This window comes from Diorhabda sublineata, chromosome 2 (assembly GCF_026230105.1).
Source record: "Diorhabda sublineata isolate icDioSubl1.1 chromosome 2, icDioSubl1.1, whole genome shotgun sequence".
Lineage (NCBI taxonomy): Eukaryota > Metazoa > Arthropoda > Insecta > Coleoptera > Chrysomelidae > Diorhabda > Diorhabda sublineata.
The window spans coordinates 2,263,515-2,277,265 of record NC_079475.1 but is presented as its reverse complement, the minus strand read 5'-3'; the positions used below and the strand labels follow the sequence as shown (position 1 = coordinate 2,277,265).

Below are 13,751 nucleotides of genomic sequence, written 5' to 3'. Positions count from 1 at the left end.
TTATTATTGATATTTTCATGTATATAACACACATGAAGTACTTCTCACAAACTTTTTTATAATTTCTCTTTTACAAAAATACAGTTTTGGCTCCGGCAATTTTTTTCGATTTCTACAAACATAAGCGATTCAAAATATTTGTGAGTATTCAATCCCATTTTATAATGGAAGTTTTGAAGGGAAGCTTAAAATCACCTAATTTGCCTGTACTATTTTTTTGCAAGCAATCTTCTGAGGTACAAATACTCTTATTTGTGCTAGTTTATCTCCGCCAACACTCCTAGCTTCAATTGCTTCTATTAATTCATTTAAATATGCTATATTTTGATTCTACCTATGCTAACGTCTTTTCAAAGCTTGCAAATTTCTTCTTTGCGCTCCTTTGAACTCCATTTCCCGACAAAAAACATCAGGGAATTTTGTGGAATTTCACTATATAATTCATCAGGAATCCTTTAAAAATGGACCATGTCATACAACCTATATTTAGAATTGTGAATTTTATCAGGAGCAGAGGACTAAATCATGGACAGTTCAGGAAATTTTAACAAGAATTGGACGAAAAATTTTCCGATGTCCCTTATTTTGTTGGCTCGGTTGAGTAGTTTTAGAAAGATTATTTGCATTACGTGACCCTATTTAAGCTTTCATGTTAGAAAAAGGCAAACCAATTGATTACGACAATGACTGGTGGATTGATTGTGCCTTTTTGCTTTATATGTATTAACACTCGACTGATCTCAATATAAAGTTACAGGGTAAAAATCTGTCTCTCAAATGTATTCATATATTCAAGCCTTTCAAACAAAGTTGAGGCTGTTGGAAATTCAGGAAAAAAATCAAACTTTGGACCATTTCCCTCAGTCAAAATAATTTTGTACAGTGAACCAAAAAAAAAATTGGATGAATATTCTCAACTACGGAATTCAACTATCGTTTTGAAGACTTTCACAAAATAAATGGAATGAAATTCCCAGTTTTTAACAATCCATTTAATTTTGAAGCTTCCTAGGCACCAGTTCATTTGCAAATGGTGTTGATATATCTTCAATCGGACAGTATTTTGAAAGAAAAATTTCATGATTTTTAGAAGAATTTAATGAGATTGACATTTTATACACAATATTTCAAGAGTTTGAATAATTATTCGGAATTAAAAAAGCATGCAGCACGCATTCTCTGTATGTTTGGTAGCACCTATTTAAGTGAACAGATGTCATGAAAATAAATAAGACTTAAGAATGAACATCTCCAATCAATTTCTAAAATAACTACAACGAATATGATACCTGACATCAATGAGCTTGTCAAAAATAAGAGATGTCAGGTATCTGGATCCTCGAGTTCAACATAATCTACCATCTTTTATAACTTTGATATGATTTTTAACAACCGTATATTATATACTTATATAATTTGATAAATAAAATGTTCAGTTCATTTTTTTTTATTTGCAAGCTGCCCCACCTACGAATTCAAAATTTAATATATGACTCTGCAAAATTGAATTTGACACTTCTGCGCTACGGTACTTTTTTTTCACGTTTTTACACTGAATCAAAATTACATTTTTTATAAATGCAAATGAATGAAAAAAAAACGAGAAAATTATAACGGACATAGAAAAAAAATTATAACGGAAAAGTATGTCAGTTTTTTAGGTCAGAAACTTTTCAAATCATTTCGATTCTACCTATAATACAACATATTTGAAACTGATTCTTATTTTGCTTATTCTGCTACTTAATGGAAGTTTATATAATATTTTTCTTTTTACATATTATTATTCAACTACAGGTTCTACGTAATTACTTTCGGCTTTCAGCAATAATTACACATTTTTGTTAACTTGATCAACAGGTTGTGACAGACAATAAAAAAAAACCTTTTCGAGTATTCAATCACAATGTATTAAGTTATGACCTTATCAATATGAGCCAGAATACGCGAAATGCACAAGAAAGTAAATCTAGTTTTACATAATACGAAACGTATGAAAAATTCGTAGCACACTGAGACACTTTCACTCTTATATTTACAAATATATTACACGGACATTGGTCACTAAACTCACCCACCTGTCTATAAATTAATGTGCAGTATTTTAAATATACTCAGTGTATTGGGAATACTCATTGTGAATTGTGGTGCTTCAAAGGATATAATAGTAATATGAACTATTCACCGGTAAGTAGGATATAGTAATAATTTGCTCTCTTTATTCTTGAGGATTAAAGTTTTCCAATACTCAAAATTCAAATTTTCTTCAAAAATAATATTCATAAATTATAAAGTCAACCTACGTTATGAACAAATTGATGAAATGAGAGATTCTCTAGTTCTAGAGAATATTTATTAATTTCAATGTTGCTTTCATTACCAAAACTCTCCATACAGACCCATTCTATTTGCATATTTTTTAAAATCTATGAATTCTAGCTGTACGAAGTGAGTGATTGCATTAAGAGAAAGAGTTCGAAACGAATTAACCATTAATTAATTCTTCAATCGTCTTTTAGTAAATTTTTGCAGAGTAGGTGTATTTTAATCAAAATTTTGTTAATGTAGCACTGATAAACAAGCTCTATTTACAACTAGATGGTATTTATCTAGTTCTCTGATAAAATCTACATTACTTTGGTTTTTGGTTATTCACAATACTAGTTGTATTTGTAATGATGATGTAATATTAGAAACGGAGTTTTGTTGCGATTCTTTAAGGATTACGTGAAATTAACGGCTACTGCTGTACGGTTATACTGATTTGTTTACGGGAGATGTATTGCATTGGTTCTCTCCAAGACATACCTCTCCTCAATCTCTAGAACCGTTCCATGCTAACTTTCCTGTATTTAAATTTGGTTGAATAATTTTCAAAAGCATCCAAACAATCAACATAAACATTATTGTGAGTTTCTTGTTGTTCGACCGTGTATTTTAGCCCCCAATTATTCATCAATTCTACAGTTTTAGCATGCGCAGTATTATTTAACCGATCTACGCGCAAATAATCTTTTTGGCTACGGCGATACTGATTTGTTTACAAGAGATGTATTCAATTGATTTTATAACATTTTTGGGAAACGTTTCTATAACATTTTTGTATACACGCAGGTGATAGTTTTGACACTTAGTTTGATACTTAGTTGTCAATGTCAACGACAATATCAACAACAAAGTCCGGAGTATTCTCAAGAAAATGCATACAACCTCCAAAATACTCCGCCTCCACCTCAAATATTATCCCATAAACAGGCTCTTAACCATGACGGAAACTTCAAATATGTATTTACGTCAGATAATGGATTAGCCCAAGGTGAAAGCATATCTCCAGATGGATCCAGAAACGGAGGATACAGGTAAAAATTTAGTTTAATTTTCTTTGTTAGTCTAAGTTTTACCTAATTTCTAGTTCAATAATGGGATATCTAAGAAATTTGATTAGATATAAACACTTTTATAAGAAAATTTAACTCAATTTAATTTCGTTGTGTCATTCAATTTGGAAACTTTTTTTCATTCCTCTCACGCCTAGAAAAACCCCTTGAAAACAAAACTCATTGGATTTGGGGGATTTTTGCCATGAATACAATACAGTGAAACCTCTCTAACTCGAACCTCCTTAACTCGAAAACCTCTCCAACGCGAAAAAAAATTTTTGTCCAATGTGAAATCCTCTCTAACTCGAAAACAATCAACGTAAAATCACAACCTCTGTAACTCGAAGGCTGATCGACCAACAAAGTCCTTTAGGTTTCAATATTTAGCCTTAATAGCCTCTATAACCCGAAGCGTTGATCATAAGCCTCTGCAACTCGAAATGTGAAAATGTGAAGGCATTTATCGATAGCGCACCTGAGACACCTGTTCCCAGTTTCGCTTGACTGGCCGCAATATGTTTGTGTACAATATAACACACCATGAAAAATCTAGGCGTTATAAATTCGTAGACTTTTTTTGGCCCTGGCTCTTGGACTACAAGATGAATGCTACACCCAAGGCACTTATTATAGAAATGGCACAAAAGACATGGAAAAAATCATTTGCAATGATAAAATCAAAAAGGAATTCATTTGTGAACTGCAAAAAAAAAGAAATCCTCTAGAGGTACATGAATGATGAAGATGTAAAAGACTCTATTTACAAACAAAACATCATTGATGAAATAGAGGAAAATCAATACTAGAAATCATTGAACATAAAATTCAAAACAGGCCCTAGAGGCGAACAAACGGTCCTCTTTGTGGTGGAAGTATCTCCATTCCTACGGAAAAAACCAAAGTGTTTGAAATGTCAAGATCTTGGACATGTTAGCAAACATTGTCCGAAGACATAAAACAGTTGCAGCAACTGTGGCGAAAGCCATGACAGGAAAGATTGTCGAAAAGCAGATTCACCCAGTCTGTATACCTTGTACCAGACGAGAAAAGAAATGTGCTAAAGAACTAAATGAAATGATGAACTAAATAAAATGGTGTTGGAAAGACTCATACAAATAATCAATTATGAGGAACTTGCCATCAACAAGTATAGAATCAAACAATTTAGAATTAAATAAAGATGCAGAAGGACAAACATAGAAAAATAAGAAGAATAACTCTGTAAAACTAATGTTATCTTAGAAACTTAGAATGTTATCCTTTAGAAAAAAAAGAGATAAATGAAAGCAAAAATGAGCAATAATAAAAATTAATATACGTATGTACGTTTTTACATTTCGGCTACACTCTTTGACAATCTCTTCAATCAAAATCTCGAAGAAAAATAACTGAATTTTTCAATTAAATTGTCTTTATTTGTTTTTAGTTTTCTATGTAACAAAAAATGTTTCTAAATTCATACGACGAAATTTCGGACGTTTCCCCCGCCTAATTTTTTTCTAAAATTTCAGTGAAGCTAGAAACTTAAAATTCGGTAATTTCCGGGCACTTGCAAAGGAGTAATGTTCCTATTAAATTATACGAGGGTTAAATTTACAGCCCTTACTTTATTTCATACCAAAACTTTTTTTCAAGATACAATTTCATGAAATGAAACTATAATTTGATATCCTTGTTTTTTTTTAAAAATTTTTTTCCAAAATCAATAGTATCAGAGATTTTATTCAAACCGAGTCATACAACTCGGAAAAAGGTCATTTAAAAGCGCTTTTGGCACAATTTACCATTTAATACATGGCAAATGTGTTCTTTTGATATGCCTATGGTCTTTTCTTTCATTCTAACCTCAATCTGACAGCCGTTAAGTATCATTTTCGATTATATCGCTGGCTGTCGACCACGCTTGAATTCACCTGACCAAAATTTTTATATTGATAAATCCAGATATCTTCAGATATAATTAGAAAACTTCTCAGACAACCCTCGTATGATCCTATTCATTTAGAGTATTTCGAAAATTTTAATCATCGGTTGAATGTTTGGGAAGGCATTCTGATCAACCTCATCGTGAAGCCATATAGCTGCACTTCTTTCTGGAAGACCTTATTGTTTTTTATAATCACAAATACTATAAGATTATTGAAACCCCCATGAATATCAACTTTTTCAACACCATGGCGCTTATTTTTCTGGACAATAGATAGACCGCAGAGGTTATAGCCACGTAGATGGCACGATTTGATTCCTATAAAATTTTTTGTCGAACGACTCAAAGTGCAGAGTTTATATTTATACTATACCACCTGAATTTTTCCAATATTTTCTACAAGGTATTGTGGTAAAATGTCTTTTATTTACATTTTAATTAATCATTGTGGCTATAGTGAGTTTTTTTAACTAAAATTATAAATTAAGAACCAACAAATACAACCGTTTTGAGTGTTTTACGTTTAAAAGGAATTTGAAATATTGACCCAAAGAAATAACGAAACAAATAAATAAATTACATTTAAAAAAATAAATAAAAACGATCTAGGAATTACTATTATTTTGCCAAGGATGAAACCACAGCTAACGTGTTAATTTTCCAAGCGGTTTTTGGTAATTTTTTTGAAATGAGTGAATGTCATAATTAATTTATTACTCAATTTTACAAAATATCAATATTATGTAAATTCAATGATACGTAACTAGACAAAGTGTGTCGCAAAATATACAAATAATTCTGTAGAATATTGTGATATTCTTCAATATTTCGTACCAATCCTTCAACAAGAGAATAGCACAAAATATTAGTGAAAAACGGTTATTTGTGGTTTTTCACTCATTTAATGACACTGGCGATTTTCAACTAGCAAATAATCGTTTATTGTATAGTATATTCAAACGAAACCTTCGATTGAGTTATTAGTAGTTGAATATTTGCTTCTGATTATTTTTATGATTAAGAATATTAAAAAAAACGATATACTTGAACAAATACTAGATTAGAAACTAGTTTCAACTTCATATGTCTGCATTAGTACTCATTGTCTGATAATTTGAGACACCTGTCTGTCAAGAAATTATCACTTCTTTTGTTGAAGTACCAACTATTTTTTTTTTATTTGGAATATTACTGTGCAATCATTTTACTTTACTTTTAACATTAAACATTTTGTACTTTTCTTCATATATTTTTTTTCTATTTTTCGTATGTAACTGTTTGATCATTAACCATTCAAATGTCTCTTCCTCTTCATCCCGAATTGTATTATAGATTTACCAAGTTCCGTTTATCATATGCTGTATAACATTCTATTTATGTCTTTCTTGGATCTTGTTTAATGTTTCCCAATCATTAAGACGATACACAGAAAAATTTTTTTGTACTTTCAATGGAAGTATGTATCAAAACAGCCCCATGTTGGTAACTGGTTGCCTATGAACAAAGGATGAACTGTAATTTATTTGTTAACGTCATCTGTGTCGCTTAGGAGTGATACTATCAGGTAAAGTTTTGAACTAAGGTGAGCTCGGGTAAGTGCTACACAAAAAATGACTAGTTCAACTTTACCGTAGCGCATATTTTTTATATTCATTCGCATTAATGATTTGTCACCACTGTGAAAGATATACATAAATATGCTTACAAAAGCGAGTAAATAATTTTTTTTTAAATTTCACCATAATTTTTTTTATGACAAAATGCCGCACTTGCCCGGGGTGTGGGGGAAAGTGCGGCGCAAGGTGAATATTTTCTATTATATTGCAATACCTTTATATTGGGCATTATAAGAGCATTATTCATCTTAAATAAAACTTCAGAACGCTACTTAAAAAATTAAAAAATATTTATTCTAAAAAAGTTACAAACCCGTTTATATTTTAAATAAAAATCTTATTGAATAGCATAACCTGAAAAGATTATTTCACCACGCCTACAGATCTAAGGTTCTGGAAGTAGCTTAATAATGTCGGTTTTTAAGATATGGCCGATATCATTAACTAATAGAAACATAAAAGCTGATCTTAGCCTAGAAACCTTTTTTCTGGCAAACTTTATTCTTGTTCCGTCCTCTTGAGTCTCAAGATCTTTAGGCAAAACCTGACCAATATAATGCTCTACGATTTTTTTCCTAGAAATTTCACCAGCACCCAATCACCTTCTCTCACGTTTGCCATTAGCCGATCTATTTCTCGAGCTTCCTGAGATTCTTTTTCCATTTCGTCAATGATTCCACTTAGAGACGCATCAGATTCATCTTCACACATATTATCGATTGATTCATCTTCATCAGTCTCTGACTCCGCCATAAACTTTAGTTGGGATTTTTTCTTTGGTTTTTCTTTGTGATATTGTCTTCAGTTTTCTTGTCTTTTTTATTTACATCATTTTCTTTGAGTTTCTCTCTTTTATTCCTTGCAGCCTTTCGATTACTTCGTTTCTAGTTGTTACTTCAGGAGCGCTTGCAACTTGTTTTTTGGTTTAGACGCATCTCGTGTATTTTTATTTTGCTTCAATATTAACAGCATTATTTCTTCAAATGCCTTTAATATGATCACTCAAAGTTGATCAGGGTATTTTATATAATTGACTGACTCGCTTAATATTGATTGTTCCATTTTGGATGACCTCTAGTGCTCACTGCAAGTCTTCTTTGGTCTAGTTGCTTGCTTTACTTAGTTCGTCAGAAACTAAGATTAGGTAAGAGCATCACTTGAATGACGCGCTTAGCCTAGGCTACAAATTTGAGGTAAGTGCGGCACTAGTTTTAATTTTCACAAATGTTGCCATGATGTTCTTATAATTGTTTCACATACTCGTTTTAACGATTATTATCTCCCAGTAACACATAAAAGTTCAAATATTGACGTACAAAATTAAAAATATTGATTTTCAATAAATACAACCCACATCACACGATTAGGTTAGCTTCAGAAATCAGCTGTCACTTTTCTGCACATTACAAGATTGCCATATCACTTGAAATCGATCAGTAAATATTGAAGTTAAGAACCTGTGGCATATGCAACTTTAAAAACACCTTTTTAAAAATTTGGGGACTGGGTGACGCAGTTACCCCTATCGCGCATTTACCCCTACGAACCTTACTTCAATAAAGTTGTACCAAGAGTAACAAATAATTTATTTAGAGGACCTACTTCATGAATTGCTAAAATTTATGCACATAGTTAGCGAGAGAAGAACCTCGTTGCTTTATGTTTGTATGAATCTTAAGCTCAATTAACTTCATTTTATGTAAAAAAAATCTTCTGATTTTTAAATAAAATTAACTTCTTCAACACATAGGACACATTGATCTTCCTTTGGTTTGAAGAACGTTATACAAAAAACTCTCTTATACGTGAATGGAGAGATAAAAAACTCTTTTTGTTGCTGATATGCGAATCAATCAATCAACAATTCATAAATTCCAAGATGTATAGAGTAAGGCCAAGACACTATTGTCCAATGCCTTAGTGTCGAGAATTCCGAAGAGGTAACACAATAATAAAAGCAGCGAATCTAGACATTCGAGACTTGTTCCATGCGCTAACCCGAGACAGAATTAGCTCGTCTTCGATTCAAAACTTCTCGCCTTGGTTCAGGTGTGTTGATTTCTCCTAAAATGTGAACTTCGTATAAAGGACAAAATTAAGTTAATTGCATGATATAAGGATAATGAGAAGGTTATAAATCAAAGGATTTCTTGAAAAAGATAACGTGGAATTCCCTGGATCAGGTATCAAATATCCAGTGGTGTTTTAGTCAGATAAATGTCTACTTGTATCAAGTATTTTTAATACGAAGGTATAATCGTTACAATGTAATTGCATTACAAAAAATGATTTTAAACTCTCCACCTCTCTCTCCACCTCATTTGAAATGATCTGTTCAGTCTTATTTTCTCTTTTCTCTTAAATTAAATTATTTCTTTCATTTATACTTACGTTCTCTATAGCAAAATGAAAATAATGCTTTCGTTTAAATAGCGAATTTAACAGTAATTATTGCAGACAGTTGTGTATGGCTATGTTGATAATTCGAGCATCATGTTTAGTACTTATATGATAATATGATCTATTCTTCATATAATGAGATACATTATGGATGCCTGCATCCTGAATGCAAGGAATATTACCTTTATTAGAAATGGACACACATCAGAAAGAAAGAGAAATGCGGATGAGAATTTTTTTAATAAGGAATCTTAATGAGGCCTCACAGAAGGAAAACGAGTGATGATGTATTTGAATAACAGGTATTGTTAAAAAGTGTGAGGAATAAAAATATGATATTTTATAAGACAAAAATATATGTAATTTAAAGAAGTATTTTGAAATTACCTTTTTTGCATTAGAATTTTGTATTTGAATATAATTTGATAGATTTTCTTTTCTCTCTAGTAAGAATGTACATAATAATAAATTATTTTATTCTAACAAATATTTCATGAAATATATAATAGTTAATTTGAACATAGTACATAGTTATCGAAATCTATGATAAATGTATAATATCTCCATAATAATCAACTCAAAAACCTATGTATGAGTTTGACAAATATTGGGTATTATTATGAATAGATGAAAAATTATTAATAATTGGTTATTTCTTAATTAATCAAACTTTTAGATAAATACTTTTATATGAAATCAATTATCAGTTTTATTTTTTAAAAAAAGTCTTACATCAATATCAAAATATTCAATAAACTGAAACTGTTAATCAAACAAAAAAAAATATTTTGCTTGTGTTTGTTTGTATTGAAATATTAATTTTTTGAGTTAAAAATTAACTCAAAGGTTGGAGGATGCTGAGAATCTCACTATTTAAAAATGAAGAAAATGTCTTTTGTTATTTTGTTTATTGAATTTTTCGAATATTGACTTTTTAAACCAACAATAACTTTATCATAATTATCATTTGTTGGTAGGTAACTATTTACTAAATCAGCTGGTCTTGAATTCGGAATCATTGCTTGAATCAAATACTGGAACTTATCTTCTTTAGTATTACTCTTATCATCATGAATGTTTTTAAATTGACTCCAAAATTGCAGTAAGTCTTTCAAATCACCACCAATTTTTGGTAACATATCTTTTTTTAGATACAATATCAGTGGTCGGAGCATTCTGGGAAAATTTGTTGTCGTTGTTCCGTTTGATTTTGTTGTTTATTCAATTCAATAACCTCAATTCATCATCATCGTCGTGTAGAAGGCGTAGCGCCTGTTCAGTTCCGGTTTCTCTGCAGTAGTTCCTGTGAGGTTGATTGCCAACTGTCCCACCATCGTTTTGGTGGTCGTCCAATAGATCTTCTTCCGTGTGGGATGTTGTTACGTACAATTTTTGTTATTCTGTGGTCATTCTGTTGACATGCTGGTTCCATTCTCTTCTTCTTTTTCTCACCCATCTGACAATGTTGTCTATTTCGCATTTTTACCTTATGTCGGTATTTCTTTGTCTGTCATTCAGTGTGTAACCCGTTATAGTTCTTAGCGTTTTTATTTCTGTTGTTCTTAGTATCCTCTTTGTTACCGACGTTTCTGCTCTTGTTTCTGCCCCGTATGCCATAATTGGTCGCACACATGTTTTGTAGATTCTGGAGTTGCATCGTACACTGAGGTGTTTATTTCTCCAAATTGGTTGCTTAAGATGTCCCGATACTGTAGCTGCTTTGTTCACTTGTCTCCTCACTTCATCTTCAAGGAATCCTGTGCTTGTTATTTTGCATCCTAAGTATTCGAAATACATGATTTGGTCTATAGTGGTGTTGTCTATTATTAACTTGCAGCGCAGAGGTTCCTTAGCTATGGTCATGCATTTTGTCTTGCTTGTTAAAATTTCCATATTTAAATTTTCTGCGAGTTCGCTAAAGGCGTGTAACATTCTATGTAGGTCGTCGTCTGATTCTGCAATGCATTGCAGAATCATTGCAGAACCTCAATTTTTGCACGTAAATATTTACTTGTATATTCAGCTGCTACCTCATATTCATCTTCCATCATTTTCTCATGATCTTCTTTTTCAGCCGTTAATTCTAGAACAGCTTCACAAATTTTAGTATTCAATGCATCCAGCTCCAAATATCTAACCTCTAATATTTGAAAAGCGACTTGACCATCTTCAAAAATAAGTTTCTTTTGATTTATTTCTTCGTTGAACACCGAAAAAGCTTTTAGTTATTTCTTAATTAATTTAACTTTTAGATAAATACTTTTATATGAAATCAATTATGAGTTTTATTTTCTTTTTCAAACTCTTACATTAATATTAAAAAATTAAAGAAACTGAAAGCCTTCACGGAGGTCCTGGTTTCGAATCTGGTTTAGGAAAATTTTATTTCCTAATTTTTTTACGTGTACAGAACTAGATTGAAAATCTTTAGTAGTGTTTCACATGACAGAACTACAAAAACTGATTTTTTGTAACAAAACAATATAATATAACTAAATGAAGAAAGCATCTGCAAGTAGTGATTAATGATTCATTAATCAATGCCGTCATTAATGGGTATTATTAAGGTCGAGCTAGCAGACGTACAATGGATACCTTGTATAGCAGTCGTGGATAAAATATTTTATGATTTTTTCTTGCTAAAGCAAGTTACACAAACTTCAATTACGTTTACTCCACTGAAGGGGTTAAAGTTGTTCTTTGAGGATGTTTTTCATTCAATTTTTTATTCATTTTGAATAGACAAAGTATTTGTGTGAATCAAGAATTTTGACATTTTCTAGTGATTAATTAAATGATATACATTTCTCACGATTTTGACATCACGACAATTTATACGATTTATATTTTGTAGTTATATTGATCCAAATGGTAAAAAGATATCGGTAAAATACACAGCGGGCAAAGAAGGTTTCCGTATATTAGAAGCTGACCATTTACCAAAAGCCCCACAGCCTATAGCACCTTTACCAGTTCAACAGCCTGCGTATCAACCTCAATACAGTGTAAATCAACCAGAAGATGATGGTCAATACAGACCTGAAGTTTACGAACGAGCTCAACAAGAGGTAAATTTAGTATTATAACATCGTGTGAACGAAGCTAATATATTGTGTATTGCTACAATTTAGTAAATATATTCGAGCTTCATGTCTGAGTAATTTTTATTTTTCATATTTATGATCAATCACGAAATGCACTGGTTTGCAGATTCACTCAGCTCCATATACCAGATCATCATATCCGGTTCCATTATCAGCTAAATCGGCCCCAAGTTCTGATGCGTTGCAAGAAAAAGAATATTTTGACGAACCCGGTAAACCTCACAGTTTCGGAAGCGGTTATATATTCGAATTTGGAGGATAGACTAGATAAAAATCAATAGTTCATAAATAAAAAATTACTTGTAAAATGTTTGTTCTGTGGCGAATGTTTGATTAAATTTAATTATTTAAGAAAATTGTTTTTTATATATTCGAATTGTCCAGAATTCTACCTAATTTTAATAAGTGCGTCACTATGTTGAATCCAGTTCTGTTCATACAATCTCGATTGAATTATCATGAGTGAAAATTGGCAAATAGTGCACTAACAGATGGAACTACAGAAGGTTTTAACAGAAAGTAGATCACAGGGACAATTGATCAGTTTATGGAGAAAAATCTAGATGCAGAAAAATGTTTTTAAATTTTGCTTCACATGAATTAACTTCACGATTAAAGATACCAACTACACAATACAACTTCTTTCAAAAATCAGTTTCATGAAAACTATTGTATATTTCAATACTTTGCAAATTAAATAGGGCTTGAGCAATCTAACCATCATAATTTTTAATTTTCTCCGCATCAGAAAGAAAGGAAAATGCGGATCTCATTACATGTTCTAGGATTCTAGGACTCCTCAGCAATCAGTGAGGTGGTTCTGTCAATACTAGAAAAAACGTGGAAACCCTATAATATTTAATGGTTGATTGTACGAGTTTAGCGATATTCAACGGTTATTTTAAAATGAACAAGTATTCTATCCATAGAGATATTACAGATAGAGTAGGCATGCTATAGGTGCCCATACAAGTGGGAGCTTCTTGCCGATAAAAAGAGAGAGTAAATAATTTATGTATTGCTGTCTCTGTCTAATGGCACATGCGCGTCGATTAGATTTCGTGTCAGAACATAAATTGAAACAGAATAAGATCTTTCCTGCAATACTGTTGATAAACGAAATCTAGTTCAATAAAAACAATTGTATATTTCCCAAGTAATATTCAATAAAAATAGGTTGAACTAATTTACAGATCAATAGGCTAAGCCTCTCAGCCCACAAATTTTTGAAGTACTTCACAGTATGTATATTCATGAATGCACGGTGGCTGAGGTGTCAAGATCTCAGCCTTTAGATTTTGCTTTCCTCGGTTCGATTCCCGCA

The 13,751-nt window shown here is 31.5% G+C and overlaps 1 protein-coding gene across 1 annotated transcript; it reads left to right on the top strand.

The window, feature by feature from the left end:
* Nucleotides 1–1,943: 1,943 nt before the first annotated feature.
* Nucleotides 1,944–12,783, top strand: LOC130452962 (endocuticle structural glycoprotein SgAbd-8-like). The gene is made up of 4 exons (XM_056792511.1): nucleotides 1,944–2,187; nucleotides 3,115–3,359; nucleotides 12,178–12,391; nucleotides 12,534–12,783. The coding sequence occupies exons 1-4, from the start codon at nucleotides 2,173–2,175 to the stop codon at nucleotides 12,687–12,689; spliced, it is 630 nt and encodes a 209-aa protein (XP_056648489.1). The 5' UTR covers nucleotides 1,944–2,172; the 3' UTR covers nucleotides 12,690–12,783.
* Nucleotides 12,784–13,751: the final 968 nt, after the last annotated feature.